Source organism: Erinaceus europaeus, chromosome 12 (genome assembly GCF_950295315.1).
Source record: "Erinaceus europaeus chromosome 12, mEriEur2.1, whole genome shotgun sequence".
Classification (NCBI taxonomy): domain Eukaryota; kingdom Metazoa; phylum Chordata; class Mammalia; order Eulipotyphla; family Erinaceidae; genus Erinaceus; species Erinaceus europaeus.
This window is the reverse complement of record NC_080173.1, coordinates 883,065-902,135: the sequence shown is the minus strand read 5'-3', so window position 1 is coordinate 902,135 and position 19,071 is coordinate 883,065. Positions and strand designations below refer to the sequence as shown.

Genomic DNA, 19,071 nt, shown 5'->3' with positions numbered 1-19,071 from the left:
TGCCATACTATCAATACAATGCCATACTATCAATACAATACCATACTATCAATACAATGCCATACTATCAATACAATGCTATACTATCAATACAATGCTATACTATCAATACAATGCTATACTGTCAATACAATGCTATACTATCAATACAATGCCATACTATCAATACAATACTATACTATCAATACAATGCTATACTGTCAATACAATGCTATACTGCCAATACAATACTATACAATGCTATACTATCAATACAATGCTATACTATCAATACAATGCTATACTATCAATACAATGCTATACTATCAATACAATGCTATACTATCAATACAATGCTATACTATCAATACAATACTATACTATCAATACAATGCTATACTATCAATACAATACCATACTATCAATACAATGCTATACTATCAATACAATGCGCTTCACATAACTTGGAAGACAACTTGCAAAGTGAGATCCTGTCAGTAGGTTGCACAGTGAGCCGCCAATAGAAATGGTCACAGCAGCTCACCACGCTGTCTCACGGAGGCAGTGGACAGTGAGCCGCCAATAGAAATGGTCACAGCAGCTCACCACGCTGTCTCACGGAGGCAGTGGACAGTGAGCCGCCAATAGAAATGGTCACAGCAGCTCACCACGCTGTCTCACGGAGGCAGTGGACAGTGAGCCGCCAATAGAAATGGTCAAAGCAGCTCACCACGCTGTCTCACGGAGGCAGTGGACAGTGAGCCGCCAATAGAAATGGTCACAGCAGCTCACCACGCTGTCTCACGGAGGCAGTGGACAGTGAGCCGCCAATAGAAATGGTCACAGCAGCTCACCACGCTGTCTCACGGAGGCAGTGGACAGTGAGCCGCCAATAGAAATGGTCACAGCAGCTCACCACGCTGTCTCACGGAGGCAGTGGACAGTGAGCCGCCAATAGAAATGGTCACAGCAGCTCACCACGCTGTCTCACGGAGGCAGTGGACAGTGAGCCGCCAATAGAAATGGTCACAGCAGCTCACCACGCTGTCTCACGGAGGCAGTGGACAGTGAGCCGCCAATAGAAATGGTCACAGCAGCTCACCACGCTGTCTCACGGAGGCAGTGCACTGGCTTACCATGTGTCCAACCCAGGTTTCAACCAACTCCTCTCACATTGGAGGGAGTTTTGATATTATAGTAGCCATCCCTTTCTCTGTCTCTATCTTTGCCTGACTCTACCTGAAAAAGTTGTCATGAAGTTGTGATGACAAAAGAAAAAAGAAAAGAGAGAGAGAGAAAAAGAAATAGTCATGGCAGCACCTACTAGTGCTGACTTACATGATTGCTCACAAAACCCACGTTATCTGGAGCTTTCCTAACCTTTATTTCTTTGTTGCTTTTTTTTTCTTTCTTTTTTCTCTTTTTTGACTCCAGGGTTATTGCTGGGGCTCAGTGCCTGCACTGTGAATCCACTGCTCCTGGAGGCCATTTCCCCTCCTCTTTTGTTGCCCTTGTTGTTGTAGCCATGTTGTGGCTATTATTGTTACTGTTGATGTTGTTCGTTGTGGATATGATGGAGAAATGGAGAGAGGAGGGGAAGACAGAGAGGGGGAGAAAGAGAAAGACAGACACCTTCAGACCTGCTTCACCGCCTGTGAAGCGACTCCCCGGCAGGTGGGGAGCCGGGGGCTCGAACCAGGATTCTTACTCCAGTCCTTGCGCTTTGCGCCACGTGTGTTTAACCCGCTGCGCTACTGCCCAACCCCTCTAAACTTTATTTTTTATTAATATGCTGATCTAAAAGTTAGCTACTGGGGTGAAGAGGAAGCTCCCTTAACACAGAGCACTCATGAGAAGAACATAGGTTTGAGCCCTTGGGCCACCATAGGAAGAACTATGCAGGGGCAAATCTTCACAGGCAGTGGAACAGTGCTGCGGTGTCTCACCTTTTCTGTCTCTTGACTTCTATAAAAAAAATAATAATGTGCTGGAGGCACAAATCTTCAGGGAAAACCTTGGCAGCAAAATAAACAAAAGTCATAAAAATTTAGCTAGCGGTTCATGTGGTGGTGTGCCTGGTGAGTGTACATTACCATGCACAAGGACCACCGTTCAAGTCCCCAGTCCCCATCTGCAGGAGAGGAAACTTCAACAGGTGTCTCTCTGTCTCTCTCCCTCCCTCTCATCTCTCCTTCTCAGGTACTCTGTCCTATCAAATCAAATCAAATAAAAATAACTAAAAAATAAAAATTATTTTATATGTGGCAAAGGCACCTATGTATATATGAAAAAGTATCTCTATAATACACAATAACTATCATCAAAACCTGTAGTTTATTTTTAAAACACAGATCACCTGACGTTAAATGAATTTCATCAGGCAGAAATACTTTATAGCTTGGAAAATGGCAAAATTAAGATGAACTATAGACTTCTAGGACAGCAGTGTCTAAAATATAGTTTATCATAAAGTGTTCTAGAAACTTACCCACAAAATCTTTCATTCTTTGTGTCACATTTTTCAGCTCGACCTTCCCATCAGCTGTGAGACAGAGTGATTACAGACCAATAGTGAGACTGTGCCTTTGGCTTTCTATACCTATGAAACTTGTCCCGGCTATAACATTGATGTTGCCTTTGGCTTTCTATACCTATGAAACTTGTCCCAGCTATAACATTGATGTTGCCTTTGGCTTTCTATACCTATGAAACTTGTCCCGGCTATAACATTGATGTTGCCTTTGGCTTTCTATACCTATGAAACTTGTCCCGGCTATAACATTGATGTTGTCTTGACTATCAGATTACATTTCTATAATAAATATTTAAGTTTAAGAATAAGTTCTTTCCTAAAGTTTATTTTATACATCCCAATATTTCCTCCTATACAAACACTCTTTCATTTTGGGGGGTATGGTCTATTTTTCTCCTGTTAATTATTTATAAATTTCTCTTTGTTCTTGATGCTATGTAATTTTAGAAGAATGCTTAGGTACAAGTTGAAAATGTCTTATCATACTTAGCACTCAGTAGTCACTTTCAATCTAGAACTAAAAAAAAAGGATAATAAGAAATGAAATAATAGTTAAATACTCTTTAACAACACCCTGTATAAAGTAAAAACAAGTTGAAAAGGGGAATTAAAATAGCCTAAGAACCATTGATTCTTGTGAATGAGAATAAAAGTTCAATATAAAATTGCACTACAATAAATGTAAGATGAATAGTATAACTAATAGGTTACTATTACACTTCCAAACGAACAAGAAAAATATTAAAACTAATCAACCCCAAAGGGAGGTGGTAGCATAATGGTTATGCAAGGAGACTGTCATGCCAGAGCCTTCAAAGTCCAGGTTCAATTCCCCACATCTTCATAAGGCAGAGCTGAGCAGTGTTCTGATAGAAAAAAACAAACAAATAGGAGTCGGGCGGTAGCGCAGCGGATTAAGCGCATGTGGCGCAAAGTGCAGGGACCAGAGTAAGGAGGATACCGGTTCAAGCCCCCAGCTCCCCACCTCTAGGGTGGGAGTCCCTTCACAGGCGGTGAAGCAGGTCTACAGGTGTCTATCTTTCTCTCTCCCTCTCTGTCTTCCCCTTCTCTCTCCATTTCTCTCTGTCCTATCCAACAACAATAAAACAAGGGCAACAAAAGGGAATAAATAAATTTAAAAAAGAAAGATAAAGAAAAACAAACAAATAAAAAGGAAGACAAACATGGAATGAAATACGGAACAGGTGGCATAAGTGTAGGCACTGAGTAAAGTAGATTTAGACATAAATGTACCAATAACTTTATAATTACTACTAATAGTGCAAAAATGTAAGTGACAGATTCAGTTCGCTAATATTTTCCTTACAATTTAGTCTATGATTTTTTAATATTGTTGTCATGACGTTTTCATATTGATTATAACTCCATAAATCAAACCTGGGGAGTATACATATTTTTAATAGTTGAGTAAAAAGGGCATTGTTACTTACTTATATGTTAGACAAAACTTACCAAGGAGGTTATTTAAATATCTATGGTTTAAGTGTTTAAAATGTTTGAAATAGAATGATACAAAGAGGGTGAAAGTAAAAGGATGAAGAGGTATAGGCCACTTAAACACTAACATAAAACAGTATGTTTATATTAGTCAAACAAAATAAATTTCAAGAAAGAAATCTGAAAACAGAATACTAACACAACACAAAAGGTAAATGCCAAAGTACAGGAGATGAAGAGAACAGAGACAAGTTATAAGAAACCCAGAAGGAAAGAGCAGAAAGGTCTTTGATACTTATATACCAATAATTTCCCCAAGCATCAATGGCTCACCAGTCAAATGGCAAAGAGCCATTGGATAGATTAAAGAACAAACCCACTGAGTGAAACAAGGAAAGTCTCTTCAGTAACTGCTATTGAGAAAACTGGACATCTAGATGCAAAAGGATGATGCAAGATCACCACCATACAATTCACAGTGGCTTAAAAACTTGGATGGAAGACCTGAAACTATTAACTAAAGAAAGCAGACAAAATATTCCATGATAGTGACTTTGGGGTTACCTTTGCTGGTTCCATTCTAATCTCAAGGGTCATAAAAACAAAAATTAATAACAGGACAAAACAAAAAAAATCTGCACAGTGAAACAAACCACCAGTGAAACAAAAGAGCACTGACTGAATGGGAGAAAACATATGCACGTTAAATATTTGACAAGGAGCTAGTGTTTAAGCATATGAAGAACTCATAAAGCTTAACAAGAAAACCCTCCTGCACTGCTGGTGGGAATGTAAATTGGTCCAGTCACTGTGGAGAGCAGTCTGGAGAACTCTCACAAGGCTAGACATGGACCTTCCATATGACCCAGTAATTCCTCTCCTAGGGATATACCCCAAGGGTACCATAACACCCAACCAAAAAGATATGTGCACACCTATGTTCATAGCAGCACAATTCGTAATAGCTAAAACCTGGAAGCAACCCAGGTGCCCAACAACAGATGAGTGGCTGAGAAAGCTGTGGTATATTTATACAATGGAATACTACGCAGTTATTAAAAACAACGAACCCACCTTCTCTGACCCATCTTGGATGGAGCTAGAAGGAATTATGTTAAGAGAGCTAAGTCAGAAAGACAAAGACAGTATGGGATGATCCCACTTATGAACAGAAGTTGAGAAAGAAGAACAGAGAGGAAAACTCAAAGCAGAATCTGACTGAGCTTGGAGTAGGGCACCAAAGTAAAAATCTCTGGGTGGAGGGTAAGAGTAGATGTTCAGCTTCACTGCGGGGAGGGGGAGGATTGGGACAAAGTCCTTTGGTGGTGGAATGGTGTTTATTTAATATAAGGGGGGGAAACTGATTGAATGCCTCAAGCCTTTTAATGCACAGACCATAGGCTAAGTATATGTTCCTTCAGTCTAAGCACTTAAGACTTCAAACGTGTAATCAGATTGAATTTTAACAGTAGTCTCAAATTGTTAATACATTTCTAATAATGACTTGTTCTTTGAAATGTTGGCTCTCCTAAAAGCATAGACCAGGGAGAACAGAAGCAACTGGTGGTGTTACTTTATAAGAGACAGCTATATATAAATAATGTCAAAGAACATAAATTGTGGTGATGTCATGTATGATAGAGACAAAATTAACAATGGGATTTTCAAAATTAACCCAGTTGCCAATAGTCTGCAGTGAGTCAATAAATGAAGCAAGCAAGTAGAAAGACCTAAAAAGACACCACAAGGTTCCTAATGAAATAGTTTTTACTTAGACCTAGATACCCTCCTCACCTACTTCCTATTACACTTCCCTCAATCACTCCAAAGCAAACTTTATCAAAGTAAGGATTACAAAAGCTGAATAAAGGCAGGAGACTGGCATACTTTCACATGACTCTTTTTGTTTTTATTTTTCTATTTTAATATTTATTTATTTTAAATATTTATTTATTTTGTTGCCCTTGAAGTTATTATTGTTGTTGTTATTGATGTCATCGTTGTTGGATAGGACAGAGAGATATGGAGAGAGGAGGGGAAGACAGAGAGGGGGAGAGAAAGACAGACACCTGCAGACCTGCTTCACTGCCTGTGAAGGTGGGGAGCCCAGGACTCAAACCGGGATCCTTACTCAGGTCCTTGTGCTTCACACCATGTGCCCTTAGCCAATGCACTACCGCCTGATTCCCATAAAGCTTAAGAAGAAAAACCCAAGTAACTCTACTCCAAAATGAGCAGAAGAGATGAATTGAATTGTTTTCTTTCAGTCATTTTTATAAATTTACAGTTTGTGGCCAATGCAAATCAATTAAAGCATAAATACACAGACACAGCATGCAACCTCAAATAGATGTACAGCATTCAAGAGTGAGACAAAAAGGGAGTGTTCATTCACACACATAGTAGCTTGAGATTTGTTGGATATGGTTGGTCCAATGTAGGTCTCCAACGGTGGAAGAAAAAATGCCTTTGGTTATCAAGACTACTACGGCTATGTTAGATACTGGAGCACTAAAGTATCAGTGTGTGAACATGAGAACAAAAGACTTCAAGGAGTGTCTGTGCTTAAAAAAGATTTCTGTGTATCGAGGCATCCGTGAAGAGACTTATTTTTCAGAATCAAGCTCACTGTAGACTTAGGACCAAGTTCTGTTTAAAAATTACTGACTGGAACCTGAACTGGAATTGGTGTATTGCACCAAAGTAAAAGACTCTGGGATGGGTGCGGGGTGGGGGGAGGAGAACACAGGTCCAAAAAGGATGATAAAGGACCTAGTGGGGGCTGTACTGTTATATGGAAAACTGGCAAATGCTATGCATATACAAACTATTGTGTTTACTGTCTAATATAAAGCATTAATTCCCCAATAAAGAAATTTAAAAAAATTACTGACTGATAACAGGAAGTGTCCCAAGTGTGACTGTTCTGATTCATTAAAAAGAAAGTACTTACAGAAAGAGTATAAAAGTTTATCTAAATTTAATATAAATTAGCTTCCTTTAAAAATGTTATTTATTTTGTTGGATAGAAACAGAGAGGAATTTAGAGGGGTAGGGGGAAGAGACAGAGAGAGAGAGAGAGAGAGACCTAACCTGGGTACTCGTGCACTATACTGTGAGTACTTAGCCAGGTGCACCGCTGCATGGATCCCACAAATTAGCTTCCTGTCTTCACTATTCAAAAACTTGGTTCATACTTTTGTCTCCTTTGGATATCTGCTTTATTAATTTCGAGATACCACCAGAACAGATCATTTCAAATTATTAAAAGAAAAAGAAATTGACATTGGCATTAACAAAAAGCATTTTGAAATTAGTTGAAGTAAATGTAACTCTTTGGAATCAGTTTAAGTAAATGAACATCAGGTGCTCTTGTAGAACAGGAATATGTGATTAAGTTTATAAGCAAATTTTACTCATTAAACCTATATTTGAGGTAGATGCCTCATTACCCAGGCACTTATCAATTACTAGTTAAAAAAGTCAAATGCAACATCAAATCCAAAGCTGGAGAGGAAAATAGCTTAGTTATTGAGACAACAATGGTAGCTGGAGAAGGTAAAACTTTAGTGTACTGGCAGTGAATTAGTACTTTACAACAATACATTGAGGATGTACAGAAACACCTGGAAGCTCTTTCTAACACATATAAAAATAGAATCATGGAAGCATTTTATATGACCTAACTGCCTATGGCCTTATGCCAAATGCAAACTGAATCTCCGTTCTATATCCCATCTCTATTAAGATAAGATCTATTCTTATTTTCAAGGTAGAGATTGGTAAGTCCCTATTTTTTGAAGCCACATTTAGAATAGATACTTCTTTAAATGGTACATATGGATATCCAAAAGACACAAGAAAAAAAAAGTGCTCATTACCACTTATCATCAGGGAAATGCAAATAAAAACTGCATCTTGGACCAGACATGGTCTGTTGCAATGAGGTCATGAATGAGAGGAGAAGAGAAGGGGGCTGAGAGGGTCTTGGGCCCAGTGCACAAGGGTGGAGGAGGACCCTACTAAATCATGAAAATACTACAGTGGGATATCATTTCACATCTGTCAGAATAACCTATATCTCAAAGGCCAGAAACAAGCATTGGCAAAGGTATGGAGAAAGAATAACCCTTGTACATTACCAGTGGAATGAGAGGGTAGTCCATTTACCTGTTTCTCGAGATGTTAAAAAGAAAAATTACTGCATGATCTAGTGATTCCATTCCAATGCATGTATCTAAGAATATAAGGGCACCAGTACTAGGCCCAAGTCTGCAGCTCTGGGGTTACTATGGGGTGAGAGGGGTGAGGGCTGCAGGAGGAGTAAAATATAGTTCATCCATACTATGGAAGATTGTTCATATCTTAATAGTAACAAATAACCTGAAAAGTGTTTATTTGGGTAATGATAATGTTCTAAAATTGATAATGGCGATAGTTGCATAAGTTAATGTATATTTTAAAACCATCAAATTACATATAGTAGACAGATGAATCATATGATGATGCAAACTACTTGTAAATTATTGAGAAATAAACTTTAATAGAATTAAGACCACAGAGTGATGTGTGGTGAAGGGCAGGTGATGAGCATAATTTTTCAATATTTTTACAACTGCTATTATTAGTCCATTTATTCTCTCTCTTTACTTCTAGGGGCAGAACTGGACATTATTTTTACTATGGAAAATGTCTTCTTTAATAACATTTATATTTAATATATTTTTTCATTTATGATTTTAGTTGTTAAGTTTTATTTTGTACATGTTTCTGTAGACTGATTTGAGGTCTAGGGCATTATGCACAATATCTTATTGTAACTGTACTATCTTGTGCTCACTATTTATAGTTATATGTTTTAAAAATTATTATGTTTCTATATCCCATTTTGACCTTCTGTTTATATCAGAATAGCTGAAGCACACATACTGGAAATAACCATCCGTCAGTTTTAGTCATTCTTCATCATAAGCTGTTTTCCTATTCTCTAACAGATTATTTATCATTTCTATTTTCCTTCCTTTTTATTCTTGACAAGAGATTGGTCTGCTAGCACTCTCATCTGTTCTCATGATTCATAATGAAAGACATTTGCTAGTCTTGGCATATAACTAATGAGGGGACTGGATGGATTTTCAATTGAGAACTGAATTTGCCTACAGTGGCTCAAATGCCCCAGACAACACTAAATGAGCACTGTCACTGAGCACCTACAGACTCTCTCAAATCAAGATGTTCTACAAAGAACACATTCTTATCAGTCATTCTTACCATCAGTGGGTAGATCTCGCAAAAAATCTTCAAGCTCTTTCTGTGACAGTATAACTCCCATATGTTTCAGGAATTTGTTCAGATTATTCCTATCAACTTTTCCACCTTGAGAGAGACAAGATACCATAAAAGATACCAAGATGTGAAAGAATATTTATTAATTCAATCATAAAAGTGTTAAAGTCCAGTAAGATCTAGTCAACAGTACAAGAAAGGCCAACATTAAAAGTTGATGTAGAACAACAAATGTTGGTGTCGATTTGGAGAGAAAAGAGCTCTTACACACTCTCGGTGGGAATGAAGCTTGGTGCAGTATGGGGGTCCTCCAGGAGATGGTTCACCCAGAAGAAGTCATACTTTACATGTGTGAGGAGTCTGCTCTCAAGTCTCAAATACACCTGGGAGCACCATGCAAGAGGGAAGCTTCATGAGTAGTGGTGCAGTGCTGTGGTGCCTCTCCTCTCTATCTACCTTTCTCTCTCTCTCTCTCTCCCTTTCTGTCCCTCTTCTTTTATCTAGAAAAAAGGGGGAAAATGCTCACCAGGATTGGTGGAATTGTACAAGTGAAAAATTCCAGTGAAAGGGACTGGGCAATGGTACACTAAGTTGAGTGCACTTGTTATCATGAGTAAGGACTTGAGTTCAAGTCCCAGCTCCCCACCTGAAGAAGGGAAGTTTCATGAATAGTGAAGCATGTCTGCAGGTGTCTCTCTTTCTCTCTACCACTCTCCTATCAATTTCTCTCTGTTCTATCAAATAAAAGAAAAATGGAAAAATATTGCCACTGGGAGTGATGGTTTTGCCATGCAGGCACTAAGACCCAGTGATATTCCTCGTGGCAATAAAAAATAAAAGAAAGACAGTCCCAGTGAAGCCCTGGTGGCAAAAAAAAAATCATTAAAAATAGTGATTAAGAAGATCTGAAAGGGAAACTAAAAGCAGGACCTGATCAAATTGTAAGTAGGGCACCAAAGTAAAAACCCAGTGGTGAGTGGTAGACATGCAGCTTCCTGGGCCAGTGGGGGGGTGGGAGTGGGCGGGAGGGATGGGTCACAGTCCTTTGGTGGTGGGAATGGTGTTTATGTACACGTCTAGCAAAATGTAGACATATAAAACAATAGTTAATTAATATGAGAGGGGGAAAATCAATTGTATACCTCAAAGTTTCTCAAAACACAAACTGAATCCTTTTAATATATAGGCTGTATATTTGATATGCGGACTCTCTCAAAAGCCTAGACCAAGTAGATTAGAAGCATCCAATAGCACAGCTATATACAAGATACTAGATACTGTACAGCAAACCATAACAAAAGGACTTTTCAAAGTTAACCCAATTAACAAATAATGTAATGATAACATTAACTATCGATTGTCTTTTTGAACCCTAAGACAGCAGGAACCTCACATCTCCACTATAGAGCCCCTACTTCCCCCAGTCCTGGAACCCTTGGATAGGGCCCACTTTCCCGTATGCCTCTCCCAATCCAAACCAAATAATATTGCATCCGCCGATCACAACCTAACCAACGCAACGATTGCCACCTCAACATGCTTCACATCAGACTGTGTCCAGAGACTTCACGTGTGGAATGACAACCCTTCAGCTTCATTACTCGGGTGAGACCTTTCCTTTTATAGTACACTCTAATTTCATCTCAGGTAGTTCACTTTCTAACAAAGTCCCATAATCTAGATATACACCAGTTTCTATGAGAGAGAGCTTATGTGCACACGTATCCATAAACTTCTGCAAAATATATACCTGAAAGCAGTAGTACACTAGAGTTTACAGTGAGTACCTCCCTAACACTTCCTCTCCACTATTCCAAGCTTGGGATCCATGATTGCTCAACAAATTGTTTGGCTTCGTATGTTAACTATCTTTTCAATCACCAGGTTCCAGATGCCACCAGGATGCTGGCCAGGCTTCCCTGGATTGAAGACCCCACCAATGTGTCCTCATTGTCTCTGGGGAAGCTGAGCTTCACACCTTACTAGGGAAAGAGAGAGGCAGACTGGGAGTATGGACCGACCAGTCAATGCCCATGTTCAGCGGGGAAGCAATTACAGAAGCCAGACCTTCTACCTTCTGCAACCCTCAATGACCCTGGGTCCATGCTCCCAGAGGGCTAGAGAATGGGAAAGCTATCAGGGGAGGGGGTGGGTTATGGAGATTGGGTGGTGGGAATTGTGTGGAGTTGTACCCCTCCTACCTTATGTTTTTGTTCATTAATCCTTTCTTTTTTTTATTATTTTTTAAAAATTTTTTTCCCATTATACTACCTACCCCACCCAATAAACCCTTTAAGAAGTAAAAAAAAAAAAATAGTGATTCTATATGACCTCACTTCTATCTCACTATCTCACTTCTGGACATTTGCTCAAAAGAATACAAAACACCTATCAAAAAGATATATGCACTTCCATGTTTACTGAAGCATTATTTATAAAAACCAAGAGCTGGAAACAGCCCAAGTATCCACTGGATGATTAATGGGTACAGAAGACACAGTATACTTTTTTTTTTTTTTTTTTTTTTACCAGAGCTCTGCTCAGCTCTGGCTTATGATGGTGCAGGGGATTGAACCTGGGACTTGAAGCCTCAGTCACAGAGAAGAAGACACAGTATATATATGTGTGTGTTACAAAATACTATACACTCATAAAGACAATCTCTTAGTACTGTGCTCATATTTCTAGAAAAGTCACAGGAAGGCGACAGGGAAGAGCACTTGCTTCGCACATGTGGATCCTGCTCTGTGTCCCCAGCATTGTGCACAGAATGGCAGAATGTCCTCTAAACTCTCTCACAACTAAGAAAATTACTAAGTCAAACTATATGCAGCGTCTCATCCTCTGATTATACTGTTTATTCACATCAGCATAGTGCAAGTCTTAGAAGTACTGAGCAACTTTCCAGGGATTTATGGTATGATATATCGAACATAATTATAAATGTAAAAAAAATACAGACTTGGGATTTTAATGTAATAAAAATAGATAAGTGTAAATGAAAAATAAAATATGTCAGATAGGCCTGCTTTTTCATTGTCCTTCTCACTCACCTTTAAGAGTTTTTATAGCATCCTGAAACCACTTTTGATACACCTTTCCTTCCACTGTAAGAGAAGGCATAATGAGAAGAGAGTGAGGGCACGCCACCAAAATAGGGATTTTATAATTTTCTCTAATTACACGATTTCAGAAGGGTAGATTTTAAAACAATTTTTCCCATCTGAAATTTACCTGATTTAGTCTCCAATAACAGGAGTTTGTTGGAGAAAGACTTTAATGAGATAAAACTACTTTTGTCAAAAAGGTAGTATCTATTGATCTAAAACATAAAGGTAGTATCTATTGATCTAAAACATAAAGGTAGTATCTATTGATCTAAAACATAAAGGTGGTATCTATTGATCTAAAACATAAAGGTAGTATCTATTGATCTAAAACATAAAGGTAGTACCTATTGATCTAAAACATAAACACACATTGAGTTTCTTTAACTCTGGCCTTTCCCTTCTGTGTTCTCTCTCCCATTTCTATTGATGTATGCTTCTACTTACTCTCAGGCATACTGGAGGAATTAAGGACAATAATACAGGTGTCTTGTAGGTAAGAATGAGTGAAATAGTTAATACTTTCTGCACTACAAATGGAATGATCCAGATTTTCTTTGACAAAAAATTGAGGTATTCTAAATAGCTTCAAGAAACTGTTGAGAATACTTAACAACTGGCAGCAATCTGGTGTCACTTTAGAAGCTCTCATAGTTGGGCATTCTAACCCCCTGAAGGCTGTGCGGGTGACTCTTACCATCAACTGGCAGAGTTTTGACTAGATTCATATAGTCCTTATTTGTGAACTCTACTTGCATATCTTCCAGAGCATGGTATATGTCATTAGCATCGACTGGCTCTCCTAGAAAGGCAAAATGTTGAAAAGGAAATTTTAGAAGAGCACATTGGTGTGATTATAGCCAAATGCTGCTGACCAGCAGTATTTTAACGCATGTACCATAGTCAGTTACTTGCAGTGCACAACAAACTTTTGTCTCAAATCGATACTGAGTAAATGTTTCAAATAGTGAACAAGAGCCAGGAGATAGCACCTCTGTTAACAAACCCAGGTAGAGTCTACATCTTACCACACAGGAAGCCCTGGACTCAATACCTAGAACCACATGGGGGCACCATGGATGGTGGAGCTGTGTTGCTTTTGTCTTTCATTTCTCTGATTGTGTCTCCATCCCTCCTTGCTGCCTCTTTCTCTCCCTCTAAATAAATTATATAATAATTGGTTTAGGGAGGCCAATCAGCAGAGGTATCGTAAAAGCAAGAGGCATTAGATTTATTTCCTATAATTATATTAAAATTGTGAACAATATAAAGATAAAAATAGACTTTAGGAAATATTCAAATAATATTCTAGGGTAGGCCCAAAAGCTGAAGGTAAGGGTAGTTTGTCCTTTCTTTGTACAAATGGAGTCAGACCTGAGTTAAGTAACAAAAAATCATACATTGAAGTGGAAAATTGCTAATTTAGAAAATGTCCAGTATGTGGTTGAATATTTGTTCAGAGAACTCTCACACAAAATAATTTAACCAGTGGCTGTTCAGATAAAAGAACGAGTCTCCTAAACAGAGACAAAACCTATAGGTCCTCTGTTAACAAAACCTTGGAAATTCTGTATGACTACACTTTCACCAAGCAGAAGGGTCATTAAAAGTGTCGAGTGCCCAAATAACCATGCTGACTAAGAGAAGGCAACCATTCAGACAGAATGTGTCCAGTGATTTCACTCCACTGGAGGGACGGACATTTGACCACTCCCTTTACTTCCTGCGTGTGCCCACAGGGACTGTGTATGGATTGGCAATAGCACTGTTTTCTTGGTACAGTAGCTACTGTACATGTCATCAATCCCAGTAACATTAGACATCAAACCTTTAAGCTGAATGCTTTAAAGTTTGTGAGACAAGAAACAAAGCAGATTGGTAGTAAATGCAGGGAGAGAATGAAAGAATGAAGAAGTCATACAACAATTATCAGAAAGAGAAAGACAGAGATAAGTTTGCCTTAATAGAAGAATATGATTATGTCAGAATGTGAAAGTAACCAGCACAAGATAAATAATAAGCTACAAAATTCTCAAAATGAAACAAACTTGTTTAAAACACACATTCCCACAAAGCCATGGAGGTTTCTAATAATGCTCACTCCTCTAGTTGGGTTTCTCTGAGACCACCATACTCCAGGAAACAACATTGACAATGCTTATTTTCGCTGTTATCATCAAAGCTTAAATGCTCCAGGCTGACCTTTTTTTTTTTTTTTTCTTTAGGGAGAGAGAGAGAGAGGGAAGGAGAGAGAGGCACACAGAGGCAGAGAGACAGAGAGAGATAAGGAAGTCACCACAGAGACAGAGGGAGATAGGGGAAGGCAGCACAGAGCTGAAGCTTCCTCCACTCAATCCTGGATAGAGCAGATGACAAAGCAGGGGCACTGTCTAGGTGAGCTGTCACACTGGCTCCAACATTCACACTTGTTGGTCTGGCTTCTGTCATTGCTTCTCTCTGGACATGGGTGTTGGCAGGTCGATCCATCCCCCAGCCTGTGTCTATCTGTCCCTACTGGGGCAGGACTCTGGGGAAGGCGAGGTTCCAGGGCACATGGGTGAGGGCATCTTGGATGTGCAACTGCCCAGTCTTCATAACATACAATTATAAGCTCTATTGCCAGCTGAATAAAATATCCAATGTATTATTTTTTTTGGTTAAGTAATTATAGAGGACCAGATTAGTTTAAAAGATTTCAGTGTTTTCAAAGTTTAACCTCAATGATATAAAGAAACAATTAGGGGCTGGGGTGACAGCAAAATGGTCATGCAATACTTTCATGCCTGAGGCTCCAAAGTCCTAGGCTCAATCAGCACCACCTTAAGCCAGAGCTGACAGTGCTTTGGTAGTACTCTCTGTGTATCTTTCTCTGTGTCTCTCTTTCATTAAAAATAAGTAAATAAAATATTTTTACAAAGAAACAGTTAGAATGTTTAGATTATAATGTTTATGAGGATACGATCTGGCAAGGCTAGCACTGCTACCTGTTTGTCCCACATGACATTTAGATATGTGCTAAGGTCCTACAAAAAAGAATCCATCATTATAGGAACAAATTTGTCACATTGTTAAAACACTGATAAGGAAATGGCCAAGTCACAACTCCCTTGAAACAAATTATTCTGAAAAAATCTGTAATCTTGGGTAGGGATGATACTGTAACGGTTATAAAAAACTTCCATGCCTAAGACACCAGAGGTCCCAGGTTCAATCCCTTGCACCACCATAAACTAGCGCTGAGCAGCACTTTGGTAAAATAAACAAAAAACAAACAAACAAAACCCCAGAAAATCTACAATATTGACACTCAGATAAAAGCCATATCCTCAGGGACTTTGAGCATATCCAAATGAATCCTACTGCATAATACAGCTTCTTCTCTGAATCATGTACATGTACTATTAATATTATTTTGATTTTCTGAATGGATTATACCATTCTCTTGTCAAAAAATCCAAAATACATTGGCTAACAAACTTCTAGACATCTTGTTACCTACTGAGGGTATTTCAATTTACCTGTTCAGTTCCAAGGGCAATACACTGTATTTTGTCAATTTCTCATGACTATATAAGAGATCTATTAGAAACTTCACAGCCTTCTGAATACAGAAATCTTTAGAAAAATGGGAGGGAGAATCAGGATTGAATGTTATACTAGTAGTGATTTCAGATTAAGGTTCTGCAGAGAGCACCAAGAAGCAGCTGACTCATGTACATCTGTGACTCAAGACCCCACAGCCTCAGAACAAGGGGAAACTCCACAAACCAGGAAATTTCCATTCCAATTAGAATTTTGAAAAGTCTCTGCTTTGTGTATTTTCACACTTTTATTTTTATTTTTGTCACACATTTTCCTTTTTCCTTACTGATGTCATATACTTCTGACAGCCTACTATGCTCTCCTTTACTGCCCCTAATAGATTATCAGGGCTTTCCTAATTTTTACTAAGGATAATCACAAGAGGGGAACTGGGATGTGATCCTCTTGTAAGGGTAAGAGGACTATGCCACATATATTGTGCTGGTAGCCCTGAGATTGCCCAAGAGAAGATGGAATGCTCCTCTGGGCTGTGTATTTCTATTTCCCTTTAATAACACTAACATCTCCAATAGTGTATGTGTCTGTCCACATACCACATAAGCAAAGGAAAATTCCAACACTGTGGCAACAGTACCACCTGCAGGTAAGCAAAGAAGCTAGCTCAGATGCATAAATAGAAAAATCAGTCTAAATCCTTATAACACAGAGAGGAATGGAATATAAACAAGGAAATGGTAAAATGTGGATCAAATGTGGTCTATCACAGTAAAACTAAAGATTCTTAGGGTGGGGGTAAAGAGAGCAGGATGGTGGAGAAAGACTTGGTGGTTGGGGTGGGGTCTAGACACCCATCATGGGGAGATAAGAGGTTGTACCCAGGTGAAGATAAGAGGTTGTACCCAACTGTACCCAAGATAAGAGGTTGTACCCAGATAAGAGGTTGTACCCAACTGACTTGTAAATCACTGTTTCCCTAATAAAAGAATTTGGAAAACATTTTAAAAAATGAGATGGAACTCCTTCAAGCAATTAAGTTCCCAAGGGGGCAAACACAAAGATCAAACGTTGAAGAACTTACCAGGCAAGAGAATTTAGAAGAACCATCAGGATAACATTTCCAGAAACTAGAGAATTTCAGTTAAACACATGAAAGTGGTCTAAGACATTAAAAAGGGGTTAGCATAATGCAATGAGTTCTTACCAAAGTGATTGATGATTTATGAACAGATTTCAAACAAAGAAGCTGAAACAGTGAAGCACACACTGAGTGGAATTCATGCTAACTTGGAATGTTTGACAAGTAGACTAAATCATGTAGAGGAGAGATCAGAAGATTATACTATGAAACAACAGTTTCTCAAGTGTAAGAGGAGGAAAATGAATAAATTCTATTTTATTTATGAATAAATTCCATGAGAAATATTAGCCTCCATTATAAGACTATAATGGTAATGAAAATCTTTTATATATATATTTAATTTTTTATTTATAAAAAGGAAACATTGACAAAACCATAGGATAAGAGGGGTACAACTTCACACAATTCCCACCACCAGACCTCCGTATCCCATCCCCTCCCCTGACAGCTTTCCTATTCTTTATCCCTCTGGGAGTGTGGACCCAAGAACATAGTAATGAAAATCTTAGGTAAAGAGAGAGGAAGAGGGAGAGGGGGAGGGGAAGAATGAGGGAGACAGAAGGAGACAGAGACCAAGTCAAACATCTCCCTAAGAGTGAAAATCCAGGATCAGACAGCTTCACTAGTAACTTTTTCAAAACTTTCAAAGAAATAATAGCTAAGAATTTACAAAATCTGATAACAGATGTCTGGGAGGCAGAGATAACATTCAATGTCTGAATGCAAAAGAACTTACACTGAGGCACATCATTGTTAAACTATCAAAAGCCAAGGACCTTTTTTCAAGCTTTCCAAAAAAAAATTCAGGGAAATTTTTTTCAAATGCCTTTTCTGTGGCCAACATAACAGATACCAAAAGCAGATAAGGATATCACACACACATACATGCACACGTACAGACCAATACCTTTCATGAACATAGATGCCAATATCCTGAATAATCCCAGTTAACTGCATCCAACACTTTATTAATGGAATCATACAATATGATGACATGAAATTCATTCAAAGGATGCAAAAATAGTTAAATAATTAATACACTATGAAAGGAGAGATTAGACAAACACCTTACAAACATATCAATTGACACAGAATCATTTGACAAATGATTAGGGAAATAAAAGATGATTACCAGATGGTTAAAGAAAACGGACTGCAAACAGTAAGACTTAGACTCAGGGAAACCATGGTGGTTATTGAAAGGAATGGGGAAACTAGATGGGGAGGATAGGCAGAGAAACGTTTTTCATGTGGTGGTCCTGGAGCTTTGGTGGTAGCTGTGTTTAGTCTTATGCATATATAACATAACTCTATCCTTCCCAGTTTTATAGTATTGTAAGCCAAGGTTAAATATACAAAGTCCCTCCTTTTCCTTCTTTCCTTCATTCCTTCTTTCCTTCCTACCTTCCTACCTTCCTTGCTTCCTTCTCCCCTTCCTTCTTTCCCTCCCTTCTTCCTTCCTCTTCGGGGAGGGTTAATGGATTACAATATAGTTGTTCACACATGGGTATGATATGGTATGTCACCTCCCTATGAAAGGAATCTGCAAAATACTTTCAATTCCCAATTTAGATCCTTTTCCTTATCATGCACTGGAATAACTCTTTATCTGGCTAATCCAGCACATAATATAGTCTGTGTCCTACCTAGCACAGGATAATATTTAAAGCCCTCTGTTCCTACCTTTGGGTGCCTATTTATTGAACAATTTGCTTTATATCATCACACCTTTCGGCCACCAAGTTGCAAATGCTACCATGATGCCATCTTGGCCTCCCAGGACAGATGACTTTACCAAATGTGTCCTGGACCCCCACCTCTCCAGAGCCCTGACCCACTAGGGAAAGACAGAAACAGGATGGAGGTATGGATCCACCTGCCAACACCCATGTCCAGTGGAGAAGCAATTACAGAAGCCAGAAATCCCGTCTTCTGCTCCCATAAAGCTCTTTGGTCCACACTCCCAGAGGGATAAAGAATAGGGAAGCTTCCAGTGGAAGGGATGGGACACAGAACTCTGGTGGGAA

At 38.8% G+C, this 19,071-nt stretch overlaps 1 protein-coding gene across 1 annotated transcript in view; it reads right to left on the bottom strand.

Moving 5' to 3' along the window:
• The window catches only part of LOC132541787 (uncharacterized), a 148,406-nt gene that overhangs the window by 14,207 nt on the left and 115,128 nt on the right, over nucleotides 1-19,071 (bottom strand). Inside the window, exons 33-36 of the mRNA XM_060202484.1 lie at nucleotides 13,061-13,165; nucleotides 12,310-12,363; nucleotides 9,242-9,346; nucleotides 2,468-2,521 (exon numbers count right to left, since the gene is read on the bottom strand). Coding sequence (XP_060058467.1) covers nucleotides 2,468-2,521; nucleotides 9,242-9,346; nucleotides 12,310-12,363; nucleotides 13,061-13,165 — 318 coding nt within the window. The remainder of the gene's footprint in view (nucleotides 1-2,467; nucleotides 2,522-9,241; nucleotides 9,347-12,309; nucleotides 12,364-13,060; nucleotides 13,166-19,071) is intronic.